Source organism: Oryctolagus cuniculus, chromosome 8 (genome assembly GCF_964237555.1).
Source record: "Oryctolagus cuniculus chromosome 8, mOryCun1.1, whole genome shotgun sequence".
NCBI classification, from domain to species: domain Eukaryota; kingdom Metazoa; phylum Chordata; class Mammalia; order Lagomorpha; family Leporidae; genus Oryctolagus; species Oryctolagus cuniculus.
The window spans coordinates 71,796,884-71,813,646 of record NC_091439.1 but is presented as its reverse complement, the minus strand read 5'-3'; the positions used below and the strand labels follow the sequence as shown (position 1 = coordinate 71,813,646).

Here is a 16,763-nt window from a genome sequence, read left to right as displayed (position 1 = left end):
GTTCTACTTTGACTTCAATCCACAAAATCATAAAGGGTTAGACAGAAATGGTTAAAAATCAACAGCCCTCAGGGGTCTAATGTCATATAAGCCAAATACTCATTCAAAATTCCAATTATTTTGGTAAACAAACAGCCTGTTTTTTTTTTAAGCTCAATTCCTTTAACTTACTGGAAACTTACAGGAAACTACATTCTTTTTATGATTCTTACTACATCCTATATTGCATTATGTTTATTTATAAAAATGTCATTTCTCAAACTAGATAGGTTATGCCTTCAAGGCTAAGGATGTTGTATCTTACATGTTTTTGTGTTCTGGTGAAAATATCTCCTAAAAATTTATCTTTAATGTAGTAAAAGAGCACAGCAGATGGCCTTGAGCTCAATTTCTGAATCTGCCACTGATTATTGGTGTGACTTAGAGCAAGTCAGGTTACCTATCTGTGAGTTAAGTATCATAATATCAGCTGCTCCCAGTGTTGTAAAAAGTGAGGAGATTTATGTGTAAAAGCCATTTCAAGAGTTAAAAATGCTCACCAGTGCTATCTGTTTTCATACGGAAGACGTGGAGGACAGAGGGAGGATACTCCTCTTCAACATGGCAAGTTCTAATCTTACCCTTTGCTTTAAATTCCATCTTTCCAAAACTGTTGCCACTGAATGTTTCTAATAAAAGCAGACCATTGCTGCAGTCTCTCTCAAATTACAGGTCTTGAATTGAGCTTTTAAGGAATTGGTTAAATTAAAGGTTCATGTGAAAAAGAATATGGTTCTCCCAATTGAAATCAACATGGATGGAATAGCAGGTAGTGATGAGTCTATTTGTTTGTGGCATGGGCTTCTGTACTGATTACTGGAGCTTGTTGCCCAATGAATTAAAAAGAAAAGTAATTTCAGCATCAGCTCGTGATGGAGATGTCAGAGATGGGCATGCAGGACCAGAGCAATCTATGGAGAAGTGAAATGTGCCATAATCCATAATGTGGCGAGGAGCTCAGGTGCAGGGTTTGAAAATACATTTTCCCATCGTTTACTTGACTTGGCAAGAAACGCAAATATTTGAGGAAATAACATTGAATGTTTATAGTTCTTCACCTGACAGATGGAAAATTGCAAAAAGCTATTAGGTTAGAAGAGTGTGCATGAACAAAAAAACGGTCTCCAAAGAGTATCTATGTTTAATCAGTTAAGCCTTATAGATAAGAAACTTAAATATTTGGGATTTTCTTGTATAACTGTTTCAGTTACCAGAATATTTGAGCAGGCTGTCCTGATTCCCTCTATGAAAACTACATTTTCTTTTCCTTAAGCCTCCTTAAACAGAAGCTGTTTTTAAGACACTTGTCAGGATAGGCTATGTGTCACAGCGACTCAGCACTTAACTTACTTCCGTGACTGAGCTGTTAGAAGTTTGAGGACGGGGCCCAAATCTTCTCTCTGTGTCCCTTACACACTTACCTTCAGGATCTTAGAATGAATTGCATAAACACTGCTGGTAAAACTCAATTTGCAGAAATGGAACCAAACTGAGTTCCCAGCAGAAGTGAGCTATTGGCAACACAGGTGCTCCGTGGCAGCAGCTACTGATGACCATGAATCCTTCAGCTTCTAACCAGCTCCACTTTGTAATCACTAGGAAGATGACATTTCGGATTTCGTTTCCTTTCCTCACAATGAGACCATGAGTTTGTGGGCCTGAAGCACCCAGATTCCTTTTTGCTCCCTGTTTAAGCAGTTTGCTAGCCTGTAATCCATTGGCAAATAAATCAATGGCATGCAATTCAGTGCCTTTCCAAACAGAACCTCAAGAACAAGGACTAGTTAAAATTTTTTAAGAAGTTTTTATCACTAGACATATGGTTTGAAAATTTCCGAGGCCAGCCCCTCAGTGATTATTCTGTTGAAACATGACTTCAAATTTTGTTGACTGTTTTCTAGATAGTTTTTAACCATCAAATTAAAAACTATCTGAAGGACAGTGATTGTATGTTTCGTTGATGAAAAAGGCCAGGGATGTTTTTAAAAGCAAAAACAGTTTGGGTTTCTATGCAACATTTCATTGATATTGCTACAGGCTATAATCATACTGTTTTAAGGATGCTCTTTTGAAAAATTCACTCATAATGCTTTTGTAACATTAAATTACTGGGAACAACATATATAATGGCAATGATAATGTTATCATCATTTAAATAGAGCTCTACAGTTCACAAAGCAGTAACAGCAATGCCAGAACACTTTTCTAACAGCAAAGCAGTATGTCCCCAACAGGGGAGGTCTCTGGAGGATTGTGAAAAGCTGCAAGAAGATCCAGGAGGCCAGAGTGGCTGTTTGAAACAGAAGAGAACAGCAAAAATCAAAGTGGGTTGTCAGAGGAAGCTCCAAGGTCACTGCTGTCTCACTGCTACTGGAGGTTTAGACCTAGGAAGCCAAAAGCAGATCTCAAAGTGGTGGCTACTGGCCAGGATCAGAGACTGGGAGGAATGACTGCAGGGTAACTGTGGGTGTGAGCAACCAGTGAGGAGGAAGAGTCACTGTGTATTTCTCCTCTCTCACACCATCAACACCCAAGGAAGCTTCCCATTTCAATAATTACATCAAAACTTACGTAGTAAGTTGTTTCTGATCATATTGCGAAAATCACTTAAAATGGCAATATCCGAAAAGCAGTCAGGATTGGTAAAATGCTTCCGCCTATGCCACAAACTGTAGAAGACAAGAAGTTTAGGCTTGGGTCTGGAATCTGCATTTCTAATACCAGAAGCACCTGCTAATTATGGGGGCGATGGTCACATTTTGAGGAGCACTGGCCTGTAGTCCCATCGTGCCTGATACAGAGCAGACAATCTGTGAATAATACTTACATTATACAATTTCTCCAGGGCACCAACTTTTCTCACTGAATACCCCAGGCTTTGGTTAGGGTTCCCCACCAATGAAATATGGTAAACATCCTATGAGTAAGCTGACCTGAAAATTTTAGGCCATTCATCACTGAATGCAAAACTTTTCCTAAAAAGCAAATATAGCAAAAAGGCAGAAGTTAAATGTATCAAGTTTTTTTTTATATATTTTCCTATGCTTTTTATGTTTAGATACCCCCATTGATTTTCAGGTGTCAGAAAAATATCCATGTTCTTCTAGTTTTCTCTTTGGGTTTTTTTATTTAGATTCTCTTTTCCTCATGTTTAGGTTCTTATACCACAGGAATTTATTTTGTGTAGTGTGACACAGTGCTTTAATTTTGCTCTTTGTGAAATAATCACCTGTCCCGGTTTTTGAATATTTCATATTTGATTAAAATATAGCCTTTGTAAAATAATATTTATATGTATGCCTGTATTAAAAGTTGGATTTTTTTCTTTTTCATGACTTTCTATTCTCCAATAAGTTCTGTACTGTTTTATTTCCAAACTTCAAAACATGTCTCTACTTGAAATTTCAAGTCTCCCATTATTATTTTTAATTTTCAAAGTTTTGTTGCTTATTCTCATCTGTTTTCTTCAAATTAAATTTAAAAAAGTCTTCCTGGTTCTTAAAACATCCTTTGGGCATTTTATTAAGAATTGCAATGTTTCCTCTAATTTGGAGAAAACTGACAATTTTTGTACAATTGTATATCCTCCCTTTCACAAATATGTCATCAATTTCACATTAATACAAAATTTTTAAAACAAAAAATAAGATATCAACCATTGCTTGAGTGATGGGTAATTTGTTCCCTATTTTTTAACACTTGCCAATATTTGTCAAATATTCTATAAGAAGCATGTATTACTTTCAAGTTCAGAAATATTCAAATGTTAACAAATAATGAAACAAGTAAAAGAAAAAAAAAGTGTTAGCCAAAAAGGAATTCAAATCTTTGCTCAGGTGTTGACATGTTCTTCATATAAGCACTACATTTATTCTTAAATGTCTTCCTAGGAATTTATATTTGGTATAAATAGCTATTTTTCTCAAAGTGTCATCTTGTATTAATGTATTCATAGAAAATCCAATGATCAGTATGTATCTATTTATAACACATCTTCGTTGAAATCTCAGGTGTTTCCTCATATTTTTCAGTTGATTCCGGTGGGTTTCTTAAATGTATCAACAAATATGATGATATAATGTTTTTCCTAATACATTAAAATCATATTTTTGTTTCTACCTTATTGCATGGGCTAAAATTAACACCACCATGTTAAGTTTTAGGATAATGGTAGCTAACATTTTCTTGACTTTAATGATAATGCCATTAAAATTGTATCTGATAATAGGTCTGCTGCTTATTTGTAATATTCTATGACTCATTAATGAAAAATTACTTTCTCCTGTCCTACAAGCAGATAGATTACTGAAAGATAACTGTTTCCAATTATGTCAAATATGTTTCTGATGTCTTCAGAAGATCATTTTAAACTTTGTATAACATCATTTGCAAGATATGTTATCCTGGTAACCTTCCTAAGCTGAACTCATGCTGCTTTTCCTTACTCAATAACATTACATTATTCTTTTAATATGGTAAAATTTTCGAATGTAACTATTAGTCCTATTTATTTTATAAATCCATTACATTCTATTTATATATTTAATAATTTCATAAATCATTTTTATTAAGATGTTTAGGTTATTGCATTTTCTTGGTAAATTTTGACTTATGATATGAGTAATTACCAAAAAGGAAAAAGTAATCAGTAAGAGATATTGCAAACCACCCAAAATAAGGTTATTTTCCTTAAGTGATATTAGAGAGAACTGCAGAGTTAATTTTTCCTTCATTGCAATGTCCACTATGGGTTTTAAGTCCAATATACAATATATTCATAAGCTACACTTGACAACAGATTGACTTAGAAGAACATAGGACAGGAAATCCAGCTTGTCAACAGGACAGCACTGGTAACTTCTCTTCAAAGAGTTAAACTTACAGCATTCATTTAGAACCTGGGTCACATGCAAGCAGATACTACCCATAGTGGATGAGTGAGAAGGCCTGCCTAGCTTAGAAGCCTAATGATCCAAACGAGTCAGTATCTCTCACACCCTACAGGTATAGCTGAGCCCCCAAAAGGCACAGGCCCAGTTATAAGAATCACTCAACTCAGAGAGACTCAAAGACCTGGCTTCCTTTCATACATTTTTTGTTTTCCCGAAAAGCAAGCTACCACCCCAAGGTCTTTTAACTACAAGCAGTGTTGGCTGCAATCATAGTTAAAATTCCATCTTCATCATGTTTCCAACAGAACAAAACTATAATTAACCAACTTGCAAATTTTCATTCAGAATAAGAATTTACATATATATGTATATATACACACATATACATATATATTCTTATTTTTTGCAGAAATTAAATATATGCCAATGTAATATATCATATCCTGGATCAGTAACTTAAAATTGCAACCTTAAATCCTATTTTATTCTTTTATCTCTATTATTTTCCCAGGTAAAACATGGAAACTATGCTTTTGTATGGGATGCAGCTGTATTGGAATATGTGGCTATCAATGATCCAGAATGTTCCTTTTACACTGTTGGGAATACCGTGGCTGATCGAGGATATGGAATCGCATTACAACATGGCAGTCCTTATCGTGATGTTTTTTCACAAAGGTAAGACTTATGCATGGTCCAAATAAAGAAAGAGAAAATTTAAACAAAGAAAATCTGCTTCATTTCCCAATCTAGTTTAATATGTTTTGCTTGCTTCCTTAGGAAAGCACAATAAACAACAACAATAAATGTTGCTTTAATAAGGCATTTGTGTCGGAAAACATGCACAGAGGATTATTTTTCCCATAAATAGTAGAAAAATATTGCTGCTTATAATTAGTTTTACTCTCAAAAATTGATATGCAGAAGAAAGTAGAGTAGATGTGTTTATCATTTCTATTAGAACTTAATTGAGCAGTCTAGTCTGAATTTTCTGGGACCAAATATCATAGAGTTAAGAAAACAAGTTCATTTCTAAGAACACTAAAATACATTTCTGGACCAAACTAAAGTGCTGATACACTGAAACACATGATGATAGGGATACTTCCATCTGAATTTTGTAGATACAAAGGGTGGGAATTTCAAAACACATGAAACTTTGTCACTGAAATCAAGGAGACAGTTTATTAAGAAATTAAACCCACTCCTAAATAAGAATTCCAAAGTGTAAGAGAGTTTTTTTTACAGAAGGAAGGTTTTGAAATGTAAATTTTAGAGAAGACTGTATATGGAAGATTTAGGTGTGAATGCAGTTCACGAAGATCACCATGATTCATTCTATTTACTACCAAGCAAGCTCAAGTTTAAGAGAGTCTACTATCTTCCAGGTGGAAGTATATTCCATCGGATGCAGATAGTGCCTTGTGTTTATTCTCATACCTGATCTCTAAAAGCTAATGCCAGACCCAGAGGGTAGTCTACAGATAATATAAAGGCCTCCTATTTCAAACTATTTGAGCTGTATTTTAGGAAAACAAAAGAGCAAGCATTTAATTTTTTAAAAATAAAACTGAGTGGTCCAAGTTTATATCAAAAGTCTTCCATTAGACCTGTCTTGTTGTCCGTAAAATGAGAAACCCAGATTAATTCTAAGGTCCTGTGGTAGCCTATTTTCTGTGTAGCAAACAGCTGCACAAGTATCAGTGACTTACAGTAAGCGATTTCTCATTCATGAAACATGAGGGCTATGACTTGGCTATGTTTTCCTGCAGGCGATAGGTCAACAGCAGGTCTGCTCTATACAGCCTCTAATCCTGGGCCCAGTCAAAAGAAATAATTCTATTTGGGATTTCCTGTTCATTGCCAAGTATCATTGCAAAAAGTCTGACCAATGTCTCTAAGGCATCCTGATACTTTGACTTAAATGTGGCATATGCCCCATCTGCCCAACGGCCACTAACCTGGGATCTCAGGGCCAAATCCAAAATCAATGGGGATGCTGAGTATGGCTCACATAAAGGGAAGGAGAAAGTAAATAATTATGAACAATTAGATAATCTACCAGTGGCACTTTCTGGCTCAAATAAATTCTAAGCATAAGACAAAAGTGAAACGTCCATAAACTGGGAAACAAAATATTAAGGTCTAAACAATGAACTATCAATAATTTGATGATAAGCAGATCAACAGTCAATCTGACTAAAAGGCACTTGAAGTCTAGTTAAAAAATAAGATCCATTCACACGAATCATTAAACCATGTAAATTTCTGTGAATGTGTGCTGATATGCATATATACATATATATTAGTGTGATATCATACAGTATGTATACCCATATTATATATTAACATTTATAATAAAGTATGCTTATTTATACAGTGTTAGAGTGTATAGTTGAGATATTGAAAGAATTGAATACCATACATAATGAAGAGTTAAGCAAAGGAAGTATGAGTAAAAGCTCTCTAGCAAAGGTGAGCGTTGAACTTGATCTTAAAAAATTTAGAAAAGAACAGGCTGACAGTGGATAATAGACAATTCTTAGAGACATAATAAAGACAACAGAATGGAAGTAGAAAGGAAAGTAGAATGTGTTTGGGAACAATAAGAAAATTAAGTCAATGTGAAAGGAAATTGGAAGTTTAGAATGTATGCTGTAGGTCATAAGCCACCACAAAAGCCTGTTGTCTGTTCCTGAGCTCAGGAGAGAAATGATGAAGGTGGCATTTAAGGGAAGACTAATCTAGTTTAGATATGATGGACGGAATAGTATTGACAGGGACTAGAGCAAACCTGGAGGCCCATGGTAATGAAGGCCCAGTCTAGAAGTGGGTAAGGAGACACGAGGTTGGGGAACAGTCAGAGGAGATGTTTCTACAGTAAGAAGCACACCATTGTTTCCGTTGAGAGGTGAGGGTGGCAATGCATGATGCAATGAAAGGAGATTCAGGGTTTCTTGGTGAAAAAACAGCAGAAAAGGTTGATGAATCCCTAACGCATACCCAGGTCATTGAGAAAAGGATGACTTCCATTCCTTGGTTGTGATTAACGCCTTTTTCACCACCAAAGATGTTCTTTGTTTTCTGGATCTTTTATGCAAAAAATGCACCAGCATAATAGAAATAAAAGAAATGTTTAACAGTCACACCAAGTGTTCTATTTCTTTTTATCTTTGTGGTGATATACCTGTAAGACATTTTAATTCTGAAGAAATATAAGCCAGTAAACAGCTGAAAAGTAATAATAAGAATCGAGCATGATTTTTCCCTTGTTGATAAGCAGTAGAGACGTGGGCAAGTTTAGATTTTCACTCTCTGCGGAGTCCCTTGACAACAACACCACATCTCCTTGCTGCCTGGACATCTGGAGGAAGGGAGACCAGGAAAGAAACATGACCCAGCTACTATCAATGTGCCAGCTCACCTCTTTATACACATGTGCCACATATTTACTACCCAGAATATTCCCCTGAATTCTCAAGATATTTGCATTCATTCTTTTTTGCTATTGTCATTAGGGAAAAGATCTCTTTTTTATTAACTGATCTTGAAAATTATAAAGATCATCAAATTTAACTGTTGTAGTATTCTTTAGAAATTATTATATCTGACTTTTATGTATCAGCTTACCCTGGGTCTTTGATTAAACTCTATCAGTGAATGCTATTATGATTACTTTAATTGAAAATGTTAGTTTTCTAAGTGATTTTTCAGGTACCTTTATGCCAATAACACAACTCATAAAATACCAAACTACCTTAATAGATAGTAAATACTAACATCTGAAAATGAATAATATATAGTGCTAAGTTGACTATACTTATTACCTGCTATCTTATATGCTTATAAATTTAATTGATGCTTCAGAACATTCATATGAGATGTTGCATATTCGTTTACTGTGGACCTGCACATTAGTGTATGACTATTATTCTAACAAGCACATACACTGAGTGGATGAGCCTATTGTTGGGTAAGCGTCAGATTCCCCTCAGGAAACAGGGGCTCTCGTGATCCACTCACTTGTACATTGTGTGTGAATGGATGTCCACAGCAATGACTTTTAAGAACCAGTAAGTGCTGTAGTTTATGTAACCATAGGATTGGCTAGGAGAATTTTGTTTCCTCAGAAACCCAAGAACTAGAAAACCCAGCAGCAGAAGTTACTCTCTAAGGATCTCATGAGAGGGATCAGAGAATTTGTGTTGTGGACAATGTTGCAATAAACTCTATGTGACACTATTTGTTCAACAAATGTTTTGTGAAGCACTTGTTTTGTTGTGGTTCTTAGTTTAAAAAAAATTGTCGAATGTTCTCTAAAGGCATACAGGAATAGAACTGAATTGTTCAGATTTATTTTTCTGAGCTATTAATAAAATTAACTTCACTGTTCTCAGAATATTAGCTACTCAGAAGGCTAAAAGCTAAAAAATATGCATTGAAAGGTTAGTATAAGCTCACCTCTGTCCTGAAATCTTCGTGGGTGTCAAGGAAAAATTAATCAGTGAGTTTCATTTTATAGTTCTTCGATAAAGGAGTCAGGTGTTCCTTTGTGCTTCTATCCCTAAACGTTGGATTGGAAATACCAATGGGCACAAAAGCAATTGCATGTTCAAAGTTGTATGGAGAATGATTTTGCTCTGGATCAAGATAGTGGTACAAGTGGACAAATAGCTTTTCAATTCAATCATAGAATTTCAGAATTTTTAGAAATGGAGCTAATAGTGACCTCCCCTTCTTAGCAGGGATAAAAGCAGTCCACAGAGATGAATGGCTTGCTCAGAATCACAATAAAAATGGAAAAACTGAAGAATGCTCCAAGTCTAGTGTTCTGGTCATTAGTACTCTGACTTCCCTTGTGTTCCTTCTGGAAGCATATAAGAACAATATCAAACTTAAATACTTACATAGTTAAATAGTATTGAATATGTGCCAGACTCAGTTCCTTTTTAAAATTCCAACAATTTTAAGTGACACATGTTTGTGGGGTACAATATAATTGGATACATGAATACAATGCATAATGCTCAAACTAAGGTCAGTGGCTTTTCCACTGCTTCAAGCATTTATCATTCCCACATGTCAGGAGCCGTTGAACTCCTCTTTTCTAGTTATTTTGAAATATACAATGTTGTAGCTGGGGCTACTCTACTGAGTGATAGAACACTATGACTACTTGGCGCATAACCTCTTCTAACCTCTCTCTCTCCCCCTACACTTCCCAGTCTCCAGAAACCACTACTGCATTGTTGTCTATGGGCTCAACTACTTTAGCTTCAACAAATGGATTAAACTCAGTTCTTACATGTAGAACCTGGGAAGTAAGGACTGGCATTGCCCCATCGTACAGACTCAGAAACTGAGACGTACTGATGTGAAATAAACACAAAGCTACTGGGTTTTAAGAGTTGCGATCCAGGGGTCGGCGCTGTGGCTCACTTGGTTAATCCTCCAACTGTGGCACCGGCATCCCATATGGGCACCGGTTCTAGTCCCGGTTGCCCCTCTTCCAGTCCAGCTCTCTGCTGTGGCCTGGTAAGGCAGTGGAGGATGGCCCAGGTGCTTGGGCCCTGCACCCGCATGGGAGACCGGGAAGTAACACCTAGCTCTTGGCTTCCGATTGGCGCAGTGTGCCGGCCATAGCAGCCATTTTGGGGATGAACCAATGGAAGAAGACCTTTCTCTCTGTCTCTCTCTCTCACTAAGACTCTACCTGTCACATAAAAAAAATTAAAAAAAGTTGAGATCCAAACCCAGACAATATGGCTCCCAAATTCAAGATTTCTAACCATTCTGCTATACTGCATTCATGCAAATGGTATATACTTTTAACTGGCAAGTTACATTTCAAATAAACTCTAAGGACTTTCTCTCTCTCTCTCTCTCTCTCTTCCCCCCCCCACCCCCCTCAAACACATACACACACACACAGAGAGAGAGAGAGAGAGAGAAAGAGAGAGAGGGTAAAAACCACAATCCTTGATTCGTGGTATACTTTCATTATTGGTCTGTAACTGGCTACTTGTACTATTTATTTAATTAATTTTAAAATGCTTGGGTAGAGTCTTTTTGTTTCCTTGCACTGTTAACCATGAGAATATCTGGTTCTTCACTGTGCCTTTTTACTTGGATCCAGAAAAAAAGAACATTAGATGTTTTTGCCTCTTCCTATCCTAATACTTCTTACATTTTACCTCTTGAGTCCTGCCTCATGTTGAAAGCTTGCTTGAGTTTAGGATAAAGTCAGCCCATCCCTAAGGCCTGCCTTTACATCTAGCACAGAGTAATCCTTTGGTAACAATTAATAAATCATCTTATTTATGTACACCTAAATAAATTTACATGCTTTTTCCTTGCAATTTGTTTTCTAAGAATCTTCTGCTTTTTCTTATCACAATTATCTTTTCCTTCTTGGTTTCTCCCATTGTTCCTACAATGAGTAAAAACCAAAGAAGGAAAACAAAGCAAACATAGCACCTGTCAACCTTTCTTCCCAACTCCCTGCTGTAAGAACCAATATGCATTCACTTCCACTGGGAAAGCAGAAAACATCCCTTTAACTTAAAGACATAGAGACCTATTCCTTTAATTTCCCGATTGGAATGGAATTATTTTCCAAGGCGTTTTTGTCTCCTTTACAGGAAGGAGGGAAAAAAGCAAGCTCCCCTGACCTCCAGCTTACTGGCTCTGGGATCAGACAATAACCGGTTTAAGCTCTGTATTCTCAGTTGGCTAACTCCCTCACAAAGGAACGCTTAACCAAAAATTAAACATCTGGTTTCCCTTTGGAGATAGAAAATAAAGTAGCCCTCAGTTCTGAGAGAAGTAACATCTCCAAAACACATAGGTAAACAGTAAGCGAAGTGAAATTATACATTGAACTGTCTAGTGTAGGCAATACATGCTGCACATTGCGAAAGGAAAAGAATATCAGTGAATGATAGTCTTGAAAAGACTTGATGAGCTAGGAAAATTCGGGGATAAGTTGAATTTGGAAATGGAAAGAGGTGCAGATAAAACACTGAGAAAATATGAGAAAATCATAGCTCTGAAAGCAGTCCTGTGGTAAAAGGATGAGCAGGAGCTTGAGGGGAGATAGTATTGGTAGAAGGGTACAAGTAGAGAAGCAAAATGGAGTGTGAAGCACTAGAGTTTCAACAGCTGCGATAAGTAAGCATCTACTGTACGGAACACTTGATACATTTCCAAGAATGCTTGCCGCAAGTCTGTGTGTTGCGTTTTATACATGGGAGGAAAGTTAACACTCAGAAGTAGGCACCTTGCCTAAGCTGCACAGCCAATGTCAAGTGCGTCTGGAACTCAACCCCATGCGGAGCTTCTGTCCTTAACCAGACCCCTGCACCTGTTTTGTGGGCATCCGAGGAGAAGCATCCTGGTTTAGCAGAGACTCTGAGGGGGTCCCAAGTGTTAAGGTAGACAAAGTGAGAGCTTATTTGAGGAAAGCCAGTACTGTTCTAGCTGAGAAACAGTCAAAATATTCTCAAGAAGGATGGGGAGGAATGACTGGACAGGAAGATAAATTCCAAGAAGGGATAGCGCAGCCTCCGTGAAAGCCAGGGGGGCTTGGATAATCCAGGAATCCGAGGGGAAAAGACGGGCTGTTCAAGAGCCACAACAGCTTCTCTCTTCCCCTGCTCCTTCCAGTACCCGCATGAGTGCTTCTTGTTTTGTGTCAGCTCTATCTCATTTTCCAGTAAAGCCAATTATAAAATGATTTCTAGGGAAGCACTGGCTGTTTTTAAAACATCACCATTTACTACCCAGTAGATACTTATTTCAAAGAACCTTGCAGCTACAATACCGACTTCGTTCTGTGGTTACTTAAATCACACAGATTACTGTTCCGCTGCTCTTCGCTTCCCCTGTATATCACACATTTTATTCTTAAACACGCATGCATGCACTTATCCCACTAAAACCAACAGGTTTCGCTGTATCCACATTTTCTGTTTTAGAACAAGAAAACAAGTTAGTTAAGATGGCATGTTTATATAAAGTAGAAAAGGAAAATGTTTGAGGAGCCTAAAAGCAAGAAAGAGAACACAGAAGGGGAACTTTTGAAGGGAGCTATGGGTAGAATGAAAAAAAAATCATATATATTTATCCATTTCAGCAATGTTTTTAATTGGTTTGAAAGGCAGAGATACAGACAGAGACCTACCATCTGCTGGTTCATTCTCCTAAATGCCAGGGCTGAGCCAGGCTGAAGCCAGGTGCCTGGCACTCAACTAGGTCTCTCAGTTGATGGCAGGGGATCCAAGTCCTGGAGCCATTACCCTCTGCCTCACAGAGCAGATACAGTGGGAAGCTGGAATCAGGAATGCAGCTGAGACTCAACTCAGAAGGGACACGGGTGTCCAAAGTGACATCTTAACTCCCGTGCCAAATGCCTGCCTTGTTCATGTATTTTTATTTTTAAATAATAACCTCTTTTATCATTTTCTCATGTAACATACACCTGTTAAGTAAGATTTAGATGCTGGAATCCACTGAAAGAAGCATGCAATTCCTATTTCACAGAAATCCACCTTACGACATTTGTTTTTGACTTAGAATTTTGCATTCAGAGAGTTTAATAAAAGAGAGAAAATGAGGTAAGCTTATCTGTCTTTTTTTCTTGGATCCTTTTATGACTAATGTCCTGTGAGCTTCACCAGGCATCTTGACTGCTGCTTCTTGTGGAGAACCTAAATAATTTACATTTGTTTTCGTCTTTAGTCTAAATAAGTGGAAGAGTAAGTATAGTCGGTGATATTTCCAGCTTGTGAATATTTCAAAACCATGCATGCTGCGGGCAGTAGGTGGATTGAGATCAGTCTTATTAATCTCGCAAAGCGGTAGCCAAACTTTAATCAAATCACATGTCTTTACTCTGCAGAGGCACGGGGCAGTCTCACCACGCAGCACAAACCTACCCAGCAGAGAGCACAGTCCCGTGGAGGGCATTGTGGAGTGCTCCAAAATTCTATTCTCCTTGTTCTTGCATCCGACAGCATTTGGGAAACACTTCCCAAGGTACTAGAGTAACCTTTGTAAACAAGCAGTTGTAGACTTTTCTGAGAAAAGCTCTGAGGTATAGGGAAGATAAATGACTACACAAGCTACAGCACAGTATTTCAGCTGAATGATAGGAGCCCATGAGCCAGACCAAGCTGCTCTGCAAGACACATTTCTCATCAGACTTTTTCTTAGAAAAAGTGCAGTTTCTAGATCTCAGTACATACTGTGTTATTCAAAACAGTCATGTTACACGAAGCCTAAGGAACTACTGTTTTATTATGTAATATAAACTAAGTATGACTAAAGATTGAGTTTTTAAATGCATATTTCAGAACTTGAAGTTACAGATATATGTTACACTTGAAAATACACATATACGTACACATACATGCATACACCATGCACACACACTCCAGATCGTTTTATCCCATTATAGTTCATACACATTCTTTAAATTCAAACCTCCTGTTTTACTCACTAGAACTAGCCTCATGACACTTGTCACTGTTTTAAATGTTTAACCTGCTTTTAAAAGGAGAAGTTAATGTCACTGAGGATAATCAAACGATGTGTGACTCTTTCAAATACACCCTTAAAATATGGTAAGCAAAATAATACCATGGGATTAAGCACGTGGGTTCCCATTGTAAGCAAGGCATTGGAGGAAACAACCATATAGTATGAGACATACATGAGCCTTGGGCAGGCATTGAAAGGAACCCCCTAAATCTACAAAGGTGAAATACCAATAAGAGAAGGAGGATGATCTGCCAGAATCCATCCCTTGGTCAGAACGCGCCCTGGAAAAAAAACCTAGTGCCAATTCCCAGTTCAGTGTTCTACCCCCTACCTTGTTCTACCACTTTCTGCTGTTTAAAATCAGCTTTTTATCCCCCAAATTTACTGGTCACATAAAGGTTTTCAGGAGCATAATTAGAATAATATATAAGGGGCAGAAGTATTAATTAATAAATACATTTGACAGGGTTGTAAACCTAACTAGAACATCTGTTTTAAAACTGTCATTACTTTAAAGACGGGAAAAGTAACACAAAGATGACTAGAATATTAAGGGATGTGCTATTTCTGACTTTCAGAGAAACTCTGGCATAGCCTATAGTTGAAGTTCCCTGGCACAGAAGGGAACCAAGGAACCACTGGAAGGGCCCTAATGACAGTAAATACTTAAATGCCCAAAATAAGCTTGTGAAATAAACACTGTGATTAGTCCACTGTACAAATGGGGAAACTGAAGTCAGAGTAAAGATTTGTGATTTTCCAAGGTCTTGACGCCAATCCATGCCAGAGCCAGGCTTTGAACCCACACAATCAAACCTATGCTGTTCCACGCAGATGCCCCAAGCCCAAGAACATGCACCAGCTCTGGTAATGGACACCCAGCATTTAAAGGTCAGCTGGCTGCCTTTTTTCGTACTAAAGTGCCAGTGAGTGAGCATTATAGTTTAATTGAAATGTGGGTGACTTTTGGAAACAGCATGCCAACACCAAGGAGTCCTCCATCACAATCAGGGGCTAGGTCCATCTGAAATCCAAGCATCTTGCATCAGCTGGTCAGAAGTAAATAATCCTTGAAAGCAGAGAGCTATGAGAGGATACTGCAGTTTTCCCCTTCTTCTCATCTCCTTTTGCTGCAAGTAACTTAAGCCTCTACTTAACCAAAGCTTGCTTCATGGAAGTATTAATTATCATGACTTTTTGTTGTATGCATTTATTTAGCTATTTGAAAGGCGAAGTTATTAAAAAAAAAAAAAAAGATTGCAAGAAAGAGAGACAGAGATAGAGAGAACGAATCTTCCATCCACTGTTTGACTATCAAAAAACCTCAATGGTAGCCAGGGATGGGCCAGGTCCAAACCAGGAGCATGGAACTCCATTTGGGTCTCCCACATGGGTGCAGGAGCCGAATTACTTGGACTATCTTCTGTTACTTTCCCAGGCTCATTAATAGGGAATTGGATTAGAAGTAGAGCAGGCAGGTTGCAAACTGACACTCACGGGTGATGAAGGCATTGCAGGCTGCAGCTTACCCACACTGCACCACAAGGCCAGTCCTCATCATGACTTTTTAATTGTTGGAATCCATAATTGCCGTTTATCTCACCTCACTCCATTGCAGCTCAAATAAACTAACATCATAATTACTTGGATTGTCAACTCACAAGTTGAACATTTATTAATCTGAAACAGAACCTATTATTTCTGGGTATGAATTATGGCTAAGAGGAAAATGTGAGAATTTCCCTACAGAATAAGATTGTTTATAGATTCCATATTGCCCAGATAAAGCTGACAGAGACAATAATGGTTTCTATCTTGGTGACTATTATCTACTTTTACAGAACCATTTGAGTACCAACTTCAAAAACAGAAAAAAAAGGGGCCGGCGCCGTGGCTCACTTGGTTAATCCTCCGACTGCGGCACTGGCATCCCATATGGGCGCGGGGTTCTAGTCCCGGTTGCTCCTCTTCCAGTCCAGCTCTCTGCTGTGGCCTGGGAAGGCAGTGGAGTTTGGCCCAAGTGCTTGGGCCCCTGCACCCACATGGGAGACCAGGAGGAAGCAGCTGGCTCCTGGCTTCGGATTGGCATAGCACCAGCCGTGGTGGCCATTTGTGGGGTGAACCATTGGAAGGAAGACCTTTCTCTCTGTCTCTCTCTCTCACTGTCTAACTCTATCTGTTCAAAAAAATTTAAAAAAGAGAGAGAGAAATATATAGCTCAAAATGTCCATTCACTTTTTTCTTACAGTTCATTCCACCACCATCACTTTATAAAACTGTTTATGTTTGAAA

The 16,763-nt window shown here is 37.8% G+C and overlaps 1 protein-coding gene across 4 annotated transcripts in view; it reads left to right on the top strand.

Moving 5' to 3' along the window:
* The window catches only part of GRID2 (glutamate ionotropic receptor delta type subunit 2), a 1,616,513-nt gene that overhangs the window by 1,430,379 nt on the left and 169,371 nt on the right, over positions 1-16,763 (top strand). For all 4 annotated transcript variants that reach the window (XM_051819556.2, XM_051819557.2, XM_002716957.5 and 1 more), the window contains one exon: positions 5,443-5,609. In XM_051819556.2, the coding sequence (XP_051675516.1) occupies positions 5,443-5,609 (167 nt within the window). The remainder of the gene's footprint in view (positions 1-5,442; positions 5,610-16,763) is intronic.